Genomic DNA, 19868 nt, shown 5'->3' with positions numbered 1-19868 from the left:
GCATGCTCAATAATCCAGGTAGAAAAATCTAAAAAAGTTAAATCTGGTCCTCTGGACATTAAAAAAAAAACCAATTTGAATGTCCAGAGGACCAGATTTAACTTTTTTAGATAATATAATATAATAAATAAATATTTTGTTGTCCATTCAAAATCAGTGGGGGAGAGGGCGGGCCCCAGAAACCATCTCATCACCAGCAAAATGGTTGGTCCACTATGTGGATGTGTTGCTTGTGGGACTGAGTTTGTTGTGGCTCCTCGGACTGATGAAGTCCTTTGGATGAAGGACGAAACATCTCAACAACAAAAAAATAAACTGTCTAGATGACCTGATTGAACTTTGTTGGCTTTTCTACCTGGGCTATTGAGCATGGACTTTGATGTTTTGAACCACTTTGGCTATGGCCACCTCAGAGTCGTCGAAGGGGAAGAGGGTGGGTCCCAGAAGCCATTTTATCACCAGCAAACTGCTTGGCCCAGTATGGGCGTGTGCTCCTGCTTGTGGGACTGAGTTTAATGTGGCTCCTCAGACTGATGAAGTCCTTTGGATGAAGGATGAAACGTCTCAACATAAAAGAAAAAGAAACTGTCCAGATGACCTGATTGATATTTGTTGGATTTTCTATTTGGATTTTTGAGCATGAACTTTGAAAATAAGCTCTCATTTTCCAAATCCCTTAGTTTCCTCTAAATGTTTGTCATTCTTTAGAGCCATTGCTGGCACAATAAGTTACATGTTCAGAACCTTGAAGTCCACAAATTGACAATTTTGATATCTCTGGAATGGCTCTGATTTTCACATCAAACTTGACTTGTTTATAAAACGATGCAGTAAGCAACAAGTAACAGTTTTGCACGGTTACACTTGACTTTTTTTTCTTGAATCTTTTGATTTAATCTATTTTATTCTTTAAAAGAAACAGACGAGGGCTGTACAAAACAGCTTGCTTACACACACCACACTCGCACCACTAATCAGTGGAGCAGTGGGGATTGAACTCTTTTCTGTGCACTTCAGAGAGAAAAGGGGATGCTAATTGTGTTGAATGGAGCTCAGGGATGTAAATAGTGCCTCTCTGTGCTTGTGGACTCAGATTCACAACCAGCTTTACTCTGCCTGTTGAATACAGAGTGTCTGGTAAACCACAATTAAATAGGTTTTTGGAATGCAGTCTTGTCCCGTCTTGTTGTTTTTTGGGCTTCTTTTAGGTTTTATATAACTGAACTGGTTAAAAAAATAAAACACCAAACAAAAACAAACACTTGTATCTAGATAAAAGTTTTGAACGCTACAATTGTAGCTTTCTGTCACTATTATACACCAAAAACACACAGTCAAACATTTGATGCAGGTACGCATTTAATTTACCATTCTCTCTTCTTACTTGTACATCTTTACCTTTTTATTGTATTTTTGTTGTTGTATATTGATTATGGATATTTAAACAACAGAACAAGTTATTTTTAGATGTGTGTCAACATAATCAGTTAGTAAAAGTAATAACACTCGAAACAAGTAGGTGGCCATCTAGAATCGGGGTGCCCAAGTTTTTCTCTGAAAGGGCCAAATTTAAAATCTATCAGAGGGCTGCGGGCCAAATGCAATAATACATGAAATGCAAATAATTCTTTAGGTAAAGTCCATTTATTTATTATACAGTTATTTAACATTCCAATCTGTATAAAGAACATTACAGAACATGCTGTGTTAGTGTTGGTGGTGGTGCTTGGGGGTGGGGGTGGGTGTGGGTGTCTGGGAGTCCTCCCCCAGAGAATTTTGAATAAAGTAGATGTCATTTCCTGCAGTCTTGTGTATTTTACAAAGGTTTATTACAGTAGATTAACATGAAAAAAAGATGTAAACTGTTATTATTGAAATCTCTGACTGCAAAGCTGCAGCTCTGCAGGTAAGGGGCGTTCACTTCAGGACAAATTGATGTCGCTCACTGGTCAGTTGCTGACGTGCCTACTGGATGGATTGACAGGTGGTGTGACTCGTGCAAGGGCGTTAGAAGCATCCATAATGTGGGGGGGACACAATGATGTGTGTAGGTGTGTGCGTGCACGTGTGTGCGTGCACGTGTGTGCGCGTGCGTGCATGTAAAAAAAGGTGTTCACTAGTGAACAAAAAAGAAGCATTTCACCTAGATTTCCTTTAATTCCACACATTTAAAACATGTTTCTCACCAAGTTTGTGTAAATTCAGCTGTGGGTTTTAAAGACATTTTAACTTTATTACGCTTTAATGCAGAACGTCAGATAGGCACTATTTGTCTTTATAGAGAAATTAAACATCACCACTGGACTTTTTTTTTTAACTTGTGTTCAACACTACTCATCTAAATGATGTTTCTCATGAAGCTTGAGGACAATAAGGTGTGGGGTTTTAAAGACATTTCAACTTTAATGCACCTGAACACACCACGTCTCTTACACCTGCAGCGTCTGACAGCGTCACAGTTACTGCTAAGCTAAAATGCTACAGACGTAGCTCCTCTCAAGCATCCTCCTAACATGAATATAGGTTTATGATCAACCTCCTGGTCAACCACTGCCTGCACTAAGCTGCTAAACTGGCGAGCAACACAGGTACCTCCACCTCCTCCACCTGTGCGCGTTTTCTGTCGAGGCAAGAGGCAGGAAGGAACGGTGGCGAGTTGGAGGTAACCAGGAAAACCTGGAGTGGAGTTTTAGTGGCCAGAGTATTACCCTATTAATCAAGTGGAATGGATTTGTTCACGAAGAAAGAGAAACTGCGCCGCCTGAACTAATGTTTTATAGTAAAAGTGGGGGGGTCCAAATGAATGTTTTTTTTTTTAATGTGGGGGGGACTTGTCCCCTTCACATATAATGGTTGCAACACCTATGGACTCATGCAAATAAATTTTAGATTTTACTGACCCGTTTGAGACTGTTGTCATTTATTCCATATTTATTAAACATTTATTCAATATTTTTGGTGATTTTAAGGTTTGAGAACTGTTTTTGTACAAAATCCTAATGATGGTTTCTTAATTTTTCAGAGATGCTGAGTTAAAATTTAGGGGTGCTCAAGAAGGGTGGGCACCTATGCTCAGCTTTGTCAAAGGAAATGTTATTCAACAGCAAGAAACTGCCAAGAGACATTATGAGGTCTGTCAAAATAAAATAAAAATTATTAAAATTAAAACAATTAATGCACACATTTGTCACTCCAGATGTGTAGTGTCATTACAGTAGACATTGGGCCAACTTTCCATCTAGCATTAAACTTGAAATGACTAAGTGTAAAAGCAGTGATTCTTCAAAAGAAAATTTTAATATTTTAATATTTTAGTTCAGCATCGGCAGTGCTTAAATGGGGGGGTACCACAGGGGTCCATCCTCGATCCCCTTCTATTTTCTTTATAGCTGCTGCCACTAGGTGCTATTTTTTGGAAACAGCAAACCCTTCCACTTATATGCTGATGACTGTCAAATTTATTTCCCCCTAAGACACAATGGTACATGCTCTATTCACCCTCTGCTTGACTGCCTGGCTGACATCAGAGACTGGATGGCTTTAAACTTCTTAAGTTTCAATGAGAAGAAGTCTGAAGTCATGCCGTTTCCTCCCAACGACACAATCGTTAACCACTGCATCGACTTCTCTGCTGTAGCCCCGTTAGAGCAACAAAGAGTCACTAATCTGGGAGTGATAATGGACCCTTCCTTGAAACTTAATCATGTAAACATGATTGTTAAATCCTGTTTTTTCCAGCTGAGGCGGCTGTCTAAAATGAAACCCATATTGTCCAAAAATAACCTGGGGACAGTAATACATGCATTCATAACATCCAGGCTCGATTACTGCAACTCGCTCCCGTTTGGTATCAGTCAGACCTCCATTGCACGACTGCAACTGGTCCAAAATGCGGCAGACAGATTTTTAACCAGTACAGGCAAAAGAGAGCACATTATACCTGTTTTGGCCTCCCTGCACTGGCTACCAGTTCACCTTAGAATCCAGTTCAAAATACTCCTGTATGCCTATAAATCACTGAACAGCTCTGCACCCTCCTATCTCACTGATCTGCTGCAGCCGTATGTCCCACTGCGTTCTCCGAGGTCAGCAAACCAGTTGTTTCAGTTTCAGGAACCCGTCTTAAGCGCAGAGGTGACAGGGCCTTCTCTGTCGCAGGCCCAAGACTTTGGAACGAGTTACCTCTGCTTGTCAGGCAGGCCCCCTCCCTCACAGTTTTTAAATCCCACTTAAAAACCCACTACTACTCCCTGGCTTTCAACAATGTATGATTTGTGTTGACCCTGTATGCATCACACTGTGTTAGTCATTATGTTATTTTCTGCTATTATTTTGTTTCTATATTTTGATTTTACGTTATATGTTGTCGTGTGCTTTGCCTGCTTGTTTCTGTTTGTACAGCACTTTGGTTGGCCCTGTCGCTGTTTAAAGTGCTTTATAAATAAAATGGTATGGTATGGTAAGCTTTTATATTTGTACTCCGCACCGGGTTTCTTGTTTTTGGTGTATTTTTATGGCAGCCTTACAGTGCCACATATAGGCGTAGCACAATTACTGTTATTATAGCATTTTGGGTTGATTTCAAATTGTTTGTGGAAAAAAAAGTTTCCATTTGGACAAGTTAAAAAAACAAAAAACAAAGTTAAATCAAAGACGACAGTTTAATGGAACCACAATTTGTCCTTTTTTGTCACATCATGTATTTTGTAATGATTTTTTTTGTTTCGACATTCCTTTTACAACAAGCACTACCATCAGTTGTCAAAATGATTTACTTTATCCAAAATGTTTTTCCCTTTTCTATGTAGACTTTTCAATCTTAAAGTAAACTCTTCACACTTCTCATTTCAACCTGTTCTTGCCCATTTCTTGTCATCTGCTGTCAAACAACACTTTCATGTCTTCCAAAGGGCCTTACCCTTGGATACTTAGGTACTTAGATATCTGTGGGGCCATTTCATACAGACACTCACAAAAGTATAATTTCATGCACTGAAGCCTTTGACGAAGTATGGTATCCTGTCAAGTGGCATGCTATTACTGGAGGTTATTAATTGTTCGTCTCGAGTGAAGAACGTAGGTGGAGCGACGGCAGGAAAAAAAAACATGCATTAGTACACAAAAGTAACACGGACGGTAATTACATCTAAGCCCGTCTTAAGAGTGAGTGGGAGAAGAACAGCGAAGAAAAGATGCAGGGGTTATGTAACTCCTTCCTAAACGTATCAAAAAAAAAAAAAAAAGGGGGTTTTATCAGTTTTCCCATTAAATGTGCATCACAGTCTAGATTTTAATTGGGGGGGGGGGACACATGCATTAAAGGTTAAAGAATTTGAGGCAGTTTATGCGTTCTGTCGTCACAATAAAATGTTAATTATATTGCGCTCATCACATTATTGAATAGCACACACACTTTTTGCCCCGCTCCCCTCAGGCAGGAAGTTGCGGAGCATTAAGTGTAGAACCACTAGACTGAGGAACAGCTTCTACCCTGAAGTTGTTGGACTCATGAATACTTAACCAGAAAAATCACTGTAAGGAAAACAAACAAAGAAAAATCCCCGTAATGCCACTTTAATTGGTGATGTGACTCATCTTTGCTGCTGATTATCCATGCTGCTGATCTCATGCTGCTGATTATCTCATGCTGCTGATCGTATGCTGCTGTACTATTCATTCATATTCATCTACTCACTACAGACTCATGTTCGGGCTGCTGTTTAATATACCATATTATTTTACATGTTTATCTCAGATCCTTATAAACCATTTCATTTTATACTTCATATTTTGGCTATTTTGGGGTGTAATTGGGGCCTTGTGTACACAATTTCATTCCACCTCATATGCCACATGTGTGAATGATAAGAATCTTGAACCTTGAATAAACCTTGCATACTTAAACACCTACACAGAAAGTTCATCCAAACGGTGGTCCTGATTCTTAAAATCATCTCTTCAGTCTCTAATCTGTCCATAAAACAACAACAATGCCCCTTACCTTGAACTCATACGATTCCTCAATAATGACCTCCAGTTTGACATGATCACCCAGCATGGGGCGGCCCATTTCTGCTATGCGCCGCTCCTCTTCATCCTTTTTCGTCAGTGGCTCCTCTTCCTCTCCCTTTTCCTTCTGCTCTTCCTCTGAAATGATCACAGGAATGCCACAGTTATTACAAATTCAGGTTTTGGTCATGTTGTGGATGAAACATTCAATTACAAAAAATTAAAATATACAGGAATCAGTTTTAAGTTTCCGAGGAAGTTTTATGTGGTTTTGTACCACAGTGAACAAAACTTCTTTAATCCATCATAATCACTAACCATGAGCTCCTCTCAGACACATTCTTATACAATGCATCATTTCCTGGGTCTAAGGAGTTAGAAACGGCACATTGATTCATTCAATTCTCTTCCAGAACTGACCGTTTTGACTAACTGATGTTTAGATTTGACTGGTTTTAACACATTTTACAAGTTTTACAGTCTAGTCGTTTTATGCACCGTACAAAATGAAAAATTAGTCTTTGTCTCATTAACCTTGACGCTCTGTCTCTCAAACCAGTCCCCTTTCTAGTCTTTTACCTGCCGTTATGCTCTCTGCAGCGAATCTCACTGAAAGAGCCATAACTTGGCACTTGGCTCAAAATGCTGAAGGAGCAGAGGACTAGAATTAATTTTTTTATAGGGGTACGGTTATCCACGCTATTGCCTTTCGTTATGTGGAGAATCATTGTGACGCTGCATGAACTCTTTGGTCATTTTGTTCCTCTCGGTTGAGTTCCTGCATAGAGTATATAAGCTCAATCGCACAGGCACACCAATGCCAGGATCGCTTTTATCAAATTGTCCTTCCATCACTGAATGCAGTTTTCAGCTCCTTATGTGTTCACAAGTAAAAACGAAGCCTCCTGCATCAGTAGCTGCACTTTTTCTTTGCAGCTTACATTGTCTTATTATAAAATGTGTTACATTTAGTGTTTCTTAGCATTTTAAATTCACTACATTGATGTTCTGCAAGGGTAATTAAAGATAGCCTGTTACTGGATCAATATTAAACGGTAAATTAGCGCACAAGAAAGGACGCAACAACGAACAATAGCTAACAGCATGGTTTTAGGAGGATGCAGGAAGCTATTCTTTATAAAATTAGTTCAGGACCCAGTGTAAAGCTTTCCACTAAAGGTTGTTTCATATTCCACACAAAGCCGAAAAATCAGTTCTCATTGTCGTAGGTGCGTGACAAAAATCGCATCATTTTGTTCTCAGAGTAGCTTCGTCCACCCCTTCGACACAAGGCCCATGTTGATCCTTTTCCTCACTGGAGTATACAAAAAGTATTGTGTGATTGGTCAGAAGATGGTGAGTGTGTTTGTTTATGTGGAAAGTGCTCGGACAGCAATGCTCTCATTTTGTATGAACTGCTCTGCTTCCAGAAGCCAGATGTGCGTGCAAGCAACAGCTTGAGGAAGTCAGAAATACTGTATGACTACAAGATATTAGAAAATATGTTTTATGGCCCAAAACTCCTGGATGGAGATTGCACAGATGTGCATGGAGGAGTCCGTCTGCAGAAAAGTGTGGTGCTCTCCTCATGACAGATTTGTGGCTAAGCGTCGGATGCAGGGATGAAGTGGAGACCCTGGTGGGAAGAAACATGTGCCGTTATGTATACTGCAGCTGGAGAAGCTTCCCCAGGAGCTCTTCGTTGTGTTTGCAAAAACATAAAGCAACCTTAAGCCTTCTAAAAAAAACTGGATTATCTCTGGTTGAGAGATGGAAGCAGATAACCTTCCAGAGTATTTACGTACAATTAATAAGCAGATATTCATTCTATGGTTGATTGTTGTTTTCTGTTTTTTTTTTTGCTGGCCTGGATGTTGGTTTCTACCTGCTTCTTGACATTTTTTCAAACGTTGGAAGGATGTTTCCAAAGAAAATGTCACCAAGGTACACCCTTCCAACACATACACTTACTGTATGTTCTGGAAAAGAACCACTAAGATCCACAGCAATTTTTGCATTGTGTCTTCTTGGTAATCTGGATTGCATTTTCTGTACCAAGTTGTGCAAGAATGCACTTAGAACAGTCAATTTTGCGCTCTAAAGTACAACAATTGCAGCATATTCAGTGTGAATGAAAGTGTTTTGTAAGTCACAAAATGCAAATGTTAAAATATAAATGGATATGATAACCATGCCCTTCATGCACCAGCCTGCACTGGTTTTGAATTACAATAGTTGCTTGTAGGGACAACACTGCAGACTCCTGCAAGAGGAGTAATACCGGTAGGCTACTTTTCATTTGCCCAAGCTCAAGTGAACTTGCATTTTTTTATTGTTAATTACCAGTTAGATTTTGAGAGCTAACCCATCACAGAGGTTTAGCTGCTGGCCAAACGTTTTTAAAACCTGCTTCATAACCACTCGTGCAGCTCTTAATGCAGAATTACATTAGGGAAAATTAGTCTGTTCAACCATCTGCCCTGTACCAAAAGGAGCTGGAGCTGATAATTATTGTGACTTCTGCCATTTGATCCAGTGCTGAAACCCAACTCTGACTCTGAAATCAGTAGTCGGCTGTTAGTGGGAGTTGGTGGGATTTTATCCAGTGAGACAAGAACCTCAGTAACCTCTAACTACTGGTTGTGTTACTTCTGCCACTATGTCATAGATGCTTAATGAGTTTCAGTAATCTGCTTCCATAAATTAAAATAGGGGTCATTTTCTGTTTGAACAAGGACATTTAGTTAAATTCTCAAGTTTTTGTCAGGACTTTTGATAGTTTTATCTTAAAACCAGTTCAAATGTGAACTTTTCCTCAAATCCACATGGTGATAGTTTAATCCACATCGCCCTACAGGTTCTCTCAATTATTTTGAATTTACCATGATTAGCATGCACACAATGCACACATTGTTACAGAGATCATAATGATGATTTAATGAACCCAATCACCAGCCTACACCAAACCTCAGGTGTGCTGGAGACCACCTGACAGTCTCCTTTTCAGCTGCGCTCAGTCTACGTGTTTTTGTCAGTGTAAATGGTTGCAGAGGTTGAATGATGCAGGGAAAGCTGCTGCCTTCTGTCAAAATTGCTGTCTGTCTCATTCATCAACAGGGTTTCACCCGTCTGCTATAATTCTCTTTACTCCTTTGCAGCTGAATCTAATATGAGTGAATGAATGTGCACAGCCAGGCAGAAACAAAAGATGTTTGTGTCTGAATACAATGTTTCGAGTTAAAATTCATTAAAAAGGGGCAGAACACTTTGTTTTTACACATTTTGTTGAGGTTTAAATAACCACTTCCTGTATTTTAAATCATCTGACGTAAAAGATGACGGAGCATTACCTTTTAAATAGCTGCATTTTGTTATATAACCATCCTTAATCCTCACTTTCCTGTTCTGTCACCTTATCCTCTTTGTTTCTGCATCATGCACTTAAAACCTCTTCATTTTTATTTAATTTTTGTTCCAGTCGTCCCCTCTTTCTGATTTAGTTTCATTTAAAATGGGCTTCAGCGAGCTGACAACGCACCTTCTAAGACATATTACTTATTGTGTTAGCAGCATGCAGCACATCACTGTCATAATGCTGGTATTATTGTCAACACATGAGTACATATGGGGGATAACTGGGATCATCTCTTGCACAGCCAGTGCTGTTGCCTTTAAAAATAAAGCGGAAAATGTTTTTTTTATAAAATTTACTTAGCCTGCTACCACTGGGAAATGAGGATTATTATCTAATTTTACTCTGCTTTTATGTTGACCCCTCCTGAATGGACTCTTAATACAAACAAGTGTTAGTTTCAGTTTTAAATTTCTAAATTTATTGGAAAACATAATATTTGCCTCACACTTTTTCCTCAATAACCCTCCAGTTTGACCTGTTAAAACCATGTTGTTTGAGTTAACTATTTTGAAATTCATAGACATTTTTTTTTTAAACCTACTTAAAGCTTTACCTCTGGTCTGCGGCTTTCTTCCTCGTAGCACATCTCCAGTATCGACTCTACTTTTTTCTGTTCACTGGTGATTTTTCTGTGCCGTCCTTTCTTGTTTCAGTCTGTTTTAGTCCTAAATTTTTTTTTTTATCACTGTTTTTTTAAATAAAGTTTTTCTCTTTACACATACAAATAGGAATATGTGGATATAAAGGAGTCATATATATGTTCTGTTTAAACAACATACACAAACAAAAATTCATCAAAATAATCCCTACAAAATAATCCCATTCACTCCTATCCAGGTCACTGGCGTATGTCTGCACACTACATCCTTACACCTGACAAAAAGGGAGAGCAAATTTTAATAATTATAATAAAAAAATAATTCACCTGAAACATTATTGTACATTTTGGAATGTATCAAGAAAGGGGTCCCATATTTTTTAAAAACTTCCCAGTGCAGTGCTGAAGAGAATATCTTATTTTTTCTAGTTTCAAGCATGACATAAATTCATATAACCATTGTTTATGAGTTGGAGGGGCAACACTTCTCCAACTGATTAGAATCGCACGCCTCGCTAACAAGGAACAAAAAGACAACACCTGTCGTTTGGAGGCTGATAGAGACAACTCTTCATCACTGATGACAAAAAGAGCCAGGAGAGGGTTAGGTGTTACTGCCACAAGAACCTGGACAGGGTGTTAAAAACATCTGTCCAGAAATGACCAAGACTGGGACAGGACCAGTATGAACCAGTGTGGCCTCAGCAGTTTTGCATTTGTCACATTATGGGGTGATTTCCGGATAGATACAAGACAGCTTGCTTTTGGAGAAGTGGGCTCTATGTACCACTTTAAACTGAATAAGACAATGGCACGTGCACAAATATGTTGTATTAACAGGTTTAAGTATAGAAGCCCATGTCTCATCTGGAATGGTCATGCCCAAATCCTCCTCCCATAAAGTTTGGAGTTTGGGTGAGGAGGTCTCCATCATGTTAAGCATTAGATTGTAAAGCCATGAAATCAGCCCTTTACGGACCGGGTTCAATTGTAAGATGGTTTCCAACAGTGTAGGCTCTGGTAGAGAAACTGAGCCTGAAAGATGGGATTGAATGCAATTTCTGGCTTGTAATCTAAAAAAGTTAAATCTGGTCCTTTGGACATTCCAAAAAAACTAAACAAAAAAACAGGATATTCTGGCTTGTAAGTATCTGAAAAAGTGGGATTGTGGTAGATCATACTTATTGCTCAGTTGTTCAAATGATGCTAATTTCTTCTCAATGAAAAGGTCCTTAAAATGAATAAGACCGCTCCTGTGCCACCCCAGGAACTTTAATCTGTAATTTTTAAACATTTATTTATTTCTATTTTCTGTCACCTCCGCTTTTTTTTTGAGAGAGATTTTAGGTTGTCCTTTCTCCAAGTTTGATAAAAAAAAAAAAAGTAAAGTAAAGATCAGTCTGTGTGGTGACAGGAGGTAGCATGTGTTCATTGTGTGTGTGAGACTTCACACCTCGTGTTTTAATGGCGTCTGTGGGTCAACAGGAGGGATGGAATATGAAGGACTTCTGTTGTGACTTAGCACTTTATAAATAAACTGAATTGAATTGAATAGAAATGTCAGAAATCTTACAAAAAGAAACTGTCCAGATGACCTGACTGAACTTTGTTGGATTTTTTTACCTGGATTATTGAGCATGGATTTAGATGTCTTTGAAAAGTCACTTCAAGTGATTACAACAAAGTATCTCCTTTGAAGCAAAATGCTAAAATATACTAAAACACATCCAGGAGCATCATTAGAACTATCAGTTGGATACATTATTTGTAGATTTGTGGTTTAGCAGACATTAAGAATGCCCCCACTCTTATGGCTTGTTAATTATACTTTGATATTTAATCGCGGAAATTAGGGCAGACAATTTCATTTTCATTTGTTGGTTTGATGCCTTGGTTTGTTTTAGTTCATTCATTCAGCCTTTATTTATACAGGTTAGTCAGAGTCGCGAGTACTCATTTACACCAGATCTGTATATTTTAGCTTCTCGCAAGAAAATGACTTTTTAAAACATGTTTTGTTGTTTAAAGATTAAAGTTAACATTATATTATGTACATAATATTGTAATTTTGTCATACTATGAGAAACGAGTCATCCTGGAAGTAAAGAATTTCAAAGATCTTCGTCTATTAGGGGACACAGTATACAATTTTCCATTTTTGTGCTACAAGACTAAACTATAGTCCCAATGTAATGTAATCTTGTTTAAATAATGTGCTAAATACAAAAAAAAAAAAAAAAAAAAAAATACAAAAACTGCTTCAATGAGTGACCATCTACAATATAAGATTAAGTTAACTCAATCCACCTTTAAAAGCAATAGTTTGTTAATGTGTCATTAGGTTAGTTTAGAATTTAATCAACATTATTTATCTGTGATTATGCAGTTTAAAATTTAATGAAGTATTTAACAATGGATATGTAAACATTATCAAAGCAAACCCTAAAAGCTGTTAAATTATTGTCCAAATATCATAAATCAATGGTGATGTGTTGGCGTACATCGCTGCAGTGAACACAGATTTACTTTGTTTTGTGCTTTACTCTAATCATCTCGGCGCAAATGAAAATAAAAATAACTAATGAAAGTGTTTGTCTAATGTTGTATATGCTAATATAATCTTGATAGCTTTTCCATGTTAATGATCAAAGCCAGTTGGAAAAAAAAAAGTCACACGCTTGCACCGTCTTGCGTCTTGTTTTTGATAATGACATCAACTATTCACTGCTAGAATACTGATGTCTTATTTTTCATAATTAAATACAAATACCCAATCAATCAGATTCACAAAATGCATGTTTGTTATTTAGATTATATTTCTAACGTGTTTCTTAAGCCATTGCTACAAGCTTAACAAGATAATACCTTTAAAACATGCCTTCAGCTCTGAACTGAACATTTTTTGTTGTTGGGATGAATTTTTTCTAGTACTTGATGTGACTTTGAATATAAAAGGTGACATACAGAGAAAAGTGGACTGTCAGAGGATGATGCTTTCATGAAAAAACATGTTATAAACTCGCACATAAAGTGCATTTATGTGGTAAGTGCTTGTGGTAATGGGCGTTTCATTCTGAGTTTTCAGTTTGCACCCTGGCATGATTGGCACTGTGTGTTGGAGTACGAGGACACGGGGTCACGACTCTGCAGGGTTCATGCGTTTCCAGCTGTTTCCACCTCTTAGCCTCATCCAAAAGCTGCACATTGGTCCACACAGACAGATGCATGCAGGCTGCAGTGAATCGTCTTCTGCATCCTGCTCCTCAAGACCCGAATCTAAAATCTAAAATTAATCATAAAGCTTAAAAACAAAAAACACCTAAGTCCAAAAATATTCCAGATAAATGCTTGATCACTTGGAAACCAGTTCAAATCTGCTTTATGTTTATATATAAAAGTACCCCACTTGAATTAAAATGTCTACAAATTTAAGATGAGATAATTGTATTAAAAATAGTGAACTTTGAGATTTTTTTTAAAGCTTTTGAGAGACATTTAAAAAGAAATTGCTTTAGAGTGTCTTCAGCTGACTGCTTTACTGTACTCTCAGACCATGATGCTGTCAGTATTAAAAATAATACAAATAAAAATGTTCTGCAGATACAAGTAAGGCCATCCTGGATGGCTGCCCAGTTTGAAGATTTGCTGACAAGTCTTAGTGTCAGGATCGGTTCTAAAAGCAACACCCACTCAAGGACTCGGATTAGTTGTGCTTCACCACTCTGTGCAAAACCCTTTTAGATGATAATTAGATTTTAAAAATATTAAGGAAAATTGCCAAGAACTATGTATTTTAATATCAACAATGTATGATAATGGTAAATTTTGGGCAGTCTAGTATTCTCCATGCATAAAAGCCAAAAGAGAAGCTGCTGTTGGATTCTGAAAACCTTTGGCAAGAAGGTTTTTGATTCGGTGCCCGCTGAGAGCCCAGCATGATCAATAATTCCACATGAGTTCATTCATACTCAAAGTTCACTGGGGAACCAAAAAAGCTACAACTAAACTTTTCACATAAACGCGTTCTGTTTTCAGGGTATTGTTCAAAACGTGTTCTGTGTTCAGATGAGCTCATGTTTCAAATTAGTTCCGGTAGTAAAGAATGTCAGGTGTTGAGAGGATACCATCAATGGGTATCTTGGTCGATGTGCGTCTTTTTTTAAGCTCCACATGGAAAACTTGGTAAGGAAACTAAAAATATTTAAAAAAAAATTTTTTTTAGAAATATATCCTGTCCAACTCGGAATGCTAGGAATGCCTTGCAACTGTGACTTTCCTTCCCTCCATTGACTACGGTGACATTATTTACATGAACACTCCTTCACCACTTGCTCTTGCCGAGATCGGATGCTTTTCCCCTCCTCTCCCTCTCTGCTTTGCTGCTCTGTATGTCTGTGAAACTGCTTCTGAGCCTCTCTTGCATATCTTTCGAACCATAATTAGGACTTGATTTGATCAGTTGGTCCCTCAACTCAATTTACAACATCTCTTCGAAGAGAAGACAGGCTTTAGGCGAGCATTTAGGCGAGCCGATTTGCCCTCTTGGCACACACACAGCTGGATATCTCATCGACTGGAAGACTTGATGTGTCTATCTCTGCTGCCATTTGTGGATTTTAAGGACGCTTATTTAATTGGATTCACAATAACTGGTTCCAGCTTTTTGGATTTGGCTGGTTGCTGGTTTTATCAATAATCAAGGAAGTCGTTGGCAGCAAATTGGGACCCGATCACGCTGCTTGCCTTTATAATGGCTTGGTTCATGTCTCGAGTACCTGGACTCAAATGCTTTGGGAAGAATGGATCAGATCTTGGGGAATTCACTCAGTCATGATCCATCAGTGTGGCCATGTAATTTGGACATTTTGGAACCGAATGGACCAAAACAGACTCAAGGTAGATGTCATTAAGTTCTGCCTGTCCCCAAAACAACTGTGTTTATCTGAATTGGGCTCCCTTGGCTGGCCTTGAAGGCCATTTTATCTGAATTCGCCTGGAGAACATGTGATCTGACACTCACCACCCCCTCCTTGAGGAATTTCCAACTGATAACCAGATGAAACCAGCTAAATAAACATTGTGTCATAATTTTAGGACTCTTGGATTCTCAGACGTTAATCTTGGCCATTCCCCAACATCCCTTGAGAATGTTTACGGATCTCACCGGAGGGAACTGGTTGAATATTCCATCCTTATCAGAACTCTTACAGTGACCTCGAGAGCGTCCATGGACATTGCTCACCGCTCTCCCCCCAGTGCTCAGATTATGTGCTGAGCATGACTAACAGATTATGTGTAACCTCAAAATATTCCACGGTGATATTTTTGCAGTTGTTTCACAATTTGTTCAAATTCATTTCTCATTTCTCAACATATGAGCTTAGTTTAAAACTCTGGCATGAAGCGTTAAAAGGCAACATGGATTCCTTTAAAGAATGCTAAAATTTCAAGTTTTAAATGTGAATTTTAACACGTCTGGGTAATATTGTCACTGGACCTGTAACACTTGAAACCATCTCATCTTTTGAAGACTAAACATTGCTACATGCACCACTGCTGATCTATATTTGGATCTGAATGAGACATCAATTATGAAAATGCTTGTTTTAACAAAGAACTAACCAAGGTGACTAAAAATGTTAAAGATCACAGATTGGCTGGATTATAAAATGTCGTTCAGCAGTTTTCCATATGGCTGCTTTGGTAAAAGTCTTGTTACTGATTCTGTTTTTTTTTTTTTTTTTTTGAAAAATCCAATAAGTACAAAAACAAGCCAAGTCCAACAACTCCACAATGTTTTAACTCCAAAATTTAGTGCATCAAATATCTGATGCAGGGCAGCACGGTGGCGCAACTGGTAGAGCTGCTGCCTCTCAGCGAGCAGGTCCCTGGTTCAAACCCCGGTCCAGGGGCCTTTCTGGGTGGAGTTTGCATGTTCTCTCCGTGCATGCGTGGGTTTTCTCCGGGTGCTCCGGTTTCCTCCCACAGACCAAAAACATGCATGTTAGGCTTATTGGTAACTCTAAATTGTCCCTAGGTGTGAGTGAGAGAGTGAATGGTTGTTTGTCTCGTTTGTCTCTATGTGTCCCTGTGATGGACTTGCGACCCGTCCAGGGTGTACCCCGCCCCTCGCACAGTGATTGCTGGACATGGGCACCAGCGACCCCCGTGACCCAAAATGGAATAATCGGGTAAAGATAATGGATGGATGGATGGATATCTGATGCACTGCTTGGTTATTAAACTGCTGTTCATGCTGCTGATCTCATGCTGCTGATTTAGTTCATGGTACTGTGTTCATTCGTCCTCATCTGCTCACACAGACTCATGTTCGTGCTGCTGTTGTTCGCCGTATTGTTTTTGTACTATTAGTGCTTAGTGTATGCTTAGTTTAACGTTTTTCTTACTTCATATCTTAGATCTTACTACTGTTTTTATGTTGCAGTTTATACTTTTGTTGGATGTAACTGGGACCCTGTGTACACATTTTCGTTCCATCACATGCACTACATATGATGAGAATGACAATAAAGAACCTTGACTTGAAACGCGTTCATTTTGCCAACCTCATGGCTAAAACACACTAAACAAAAGAAGTGCATCAGCTTTTGTAATAGATTTTTAATTTTCATTAACCTTAGAAGTTGTTTGCTAATTGTGTGTGTGTTTTAAACAGCGATACATTTGATTCAACAAGAAATGCTGACTTTGCTTTTAAGCTTAAAATGTTGATATAAAAAAATAAAGATTTTCCAGAATTTGTATCTGATAGAACAGTTTTACACTTACAGAGAAAATGCAGGTGTTTTTGTTGGTTTTCATCTGCTGACTCTGGTGCTGAATGCCTAAAATACTAAAAACTGTCAGACTGTGCCAAATGGCATTAAACAATTTTTTTACATGTAGTTTCCTGGTGGTGCTTTCTGAGTGAGAGGAATTCATTTATAACGAGAACATCCTAATCAGGAAAAGCCTGTAATCATGTTTTTTTTTTTTTTACTTATTCATCTGCTTGTTATAAAACGAAAATGTTCATTACTTGAACATATGGACTCAAGAGAGAACTACAGATAATATAAGTTTATTACCACTGAGAGGAAATAGGGCATCAGTTTGTTGATTTGCACATTTTAATAGGAAACCGATTTAAATAATATACAAACTTTGAAATTGGATACTGAAAAATTTGCATATTTGATCAAAACATGCTAATTTTTTTGATGACAAGTCCCTCATTTGTGGGATTTGCATGGCAGTTTAACTAATGGCACTTGATCTTAGTCCACACTGAAATGAACTGATTACTGTTGAGTTCATTTACAGAACTGGACACTTCCATCTGCACCGTGTTTCACCTGGGAACACATAAATCTGCCACATAAACAATAAAATGACAACACCTTACTGGGCAACCATAAACGTTTCAGGTAATTGCTAATTGCTTGAACAGAATATTTAAACTGGCACATGTTCTGAAATATTAGGCTTAAATAATCTAGTAAAAATTTAAATTTAAGCAATATTCTGACAGGTGTCACACACTAGCACCACCGTTTTTATTTTTATTTTTTATTTTAGTCATTTGGAAATAGACATGTTGACTAAGAACTGAAAAGTAAAAAAAAAAAAAAAAAAATAGTGTTACTACATTTACTAATCAAGAAAAAAAGTATACATAATTTAGATTAGATCTTAGAAATTAACTTGCACGAGATGAATGTTTCCATAATGAAGCACACAATAAGTACAGGCAAAACTACACTCACACACACTCACACACACACACACACACACACAGGCAGAAATGAGTCAAGGCCATAAAGATCCATGCAGGGCTCATTTAGCAGCAGAGAGAACCACCACATCAGTTCATAAAACACACTCATTAAATATACCCAAAGCGACCGCAGCCTGTGTCTGCGTGCGTCTGTGTGTGTGTCCCGGAGGTGTGTTTGATCCGCTCACTGTGATAATGTGAAATCCAGCCTTTGTCTTTGATCACTAACCACTGCTGAAGGCTGGCAAACACCCTGCCATCAATACACCGACAGCGCTCTGCTGCGTGTGAGTTTAATGAGTTCGTAAAGTAAAGCTAAGCTGACTTTAATGGCATAAAAGTCTTTTTGGAGAGCAACTTGATCATAACGGACTTAATTCAGCAACGCGCTGCTGATATGTGGATCACCGAATGAAAAATAAAGTTTTGTGATACTGTATTCAGCTAAAGATGATCTTTAACAAAAGCTTAAGAACGATGTACTTTAATAATGAAATGGGCAACAAATGGAGATGCACAACAGTAAAGTCAAATTTAAATAATTTAAACCTTGCTTTTCTTGAAAGAATGCACGTCACCCTCCACCTTTAATGCCAGAGATTTAACAAAGATCATTTTATGTTGAGAAATGGAGTTAAAGCGGTTTTGACAAAACTTCAAAAATACAGATATGTAAAATATCATGTAATATTGCAGAACCAGTGCATGAATCGCATGCTGTCTTAATGTAGCAATTTATCCATCCCATATTTATCCCACTCAGATTTGTTTTTATCCACCGACTCCTTGCTGCAACAGATTTTTGGTGTCTTAACTTCACTGCTGTGACAAAAAGATTTGGTGACATGTCTTCACGAAGATCAGCAGGATCGTCTTACATGTTTGCTCACATTCTGGTTTGTTCTACGAGTGAAGACATGACAAATTTATTTTCCATATCGACCCTTTCAGACTCGATGAAACGATTAGCAACCATGAGTGCAATTCACACGACAGCCCAACGTTGAGAAGGTGCTCCTGGATATTACCTCCAAGGCTTTTTTAAACCCCGACTATATTTTCACTACGTGAGCACTTTGAAGGAAGTAGTAACGGAGTACTGTATTTTTCAGACTATAAGGCGCACTTAAAATCCTTTAATTCTCTCAAAAATTTAATAAAATTAATAGCCTTGCAATCAGGTGCACCTTATTCATTAATTCTGGTTGTGCTTACCGACCTCAAACCGATTTTATGTGGCTATTGTGAATGAGTTAAATAAAGTTTGACTTATTTGTTTCGCTTAATGCGCCTTATAGTCCAAAAAAAATACAGTAGTTGTGCTCCGTGTGGTATTTTGAATAAAGCATGTTACAGATATTTGAGTATTACTTTTGAAAATTGTGTCGTGCTTATGAAAATAAGCAAACATTCATCTTAGTGTGCAGCAGAAGTGAGACACATTTCAAGGCATTTCAAAACCACGAGCTGGGCAGTACTTGAGTATTTGATTTGTTTGATGCAAAATGTTCTTTGTGAGAAAATATGAGAATTAATGCTGCATATTAAACAATTTTAAGTACTGTGATTAAGTTCTGGGGATGCTCTAATAATTCAGGGTAAAATACATTCCCAGAGTTGACTGGACATCACACCTGTCTTGTCCTTTTTGTTGCGCATCCACAGGGGGGGTTCAAGGACAACGTAGAAAAAGGATTGCTTATTGTACTCCTCCCGGTCTAAGATCTTAACTGTTATGGTCTTCCTGTATGAGACAACACACATACACAAAGACACAAAGGGAGGCGATGAATGCATGCACAAAAACCAAAAACCAAACAAACAAATGGCACGGTGAGTTATAAAGACAAAAATGAAACGTGGACTGGTGGATGTGGTGTGATGAGGTGACCCACAGCTAGCTGCATGTTCACTGTTAGAGCGCTTCTGGAGGAGGGGGGAAGGTTAAAGCCGAATCTCCTCCAGCTGGCCTCCTCGGGTCCAGAACATGCAGCCACTGCAGTGTGGCGGACACTCCAGGTCTTTAACGGGGGGGGGCGGATGGTTGTCTTTATATTGTCTTTATAACT

At 38.3% G+C, this 19868-nt stretch overlaps 1 protein-coding gene across 2 annotated transcripts in view; it reads right to left on the bottom strand.

Moving 5' to 3' along the window:
• slc8a1b (solute carrier family 8 member 1b) overlaps positions 1 to 19868 on the bottom strand; it is a 162425-nt gene that overhangs the window by 31188 nt on the left and 111369 nt on the right. For both annotated transcript variants that reach the window (XM_037680285.1, XM_037680292.1), the window contains exon 5: positions 6002 to 6147. In XM_037680285.1, coding sequence (XP_037536213.1) covers positions 6002 to 6147 — 146 coding nt within the window. The remainder of the gene's footprint in view (positions 1 to 6001; positions 6148 to 19868) is intronic.

The sequence above is a fragment of the Nematolebias whitei genome, chromosome 1 (assembly GCF_014905685.2).
Source record: "Nematolebias whitei isolate Nwh7 chromosome 1, NemWhi1, whole genome shotgun sequence".
NCBI classification, from domain to species: domain Eukaryota; kingdom Metazoa; phylum Chordata; class Actinopteri; order Cyprinodontiformes; family Rivulidae; genus Nematolebias; species Nematolebias whitei.
This window is presented reverse-complemented; position numbering and strand designations above follow the sequence as displayed.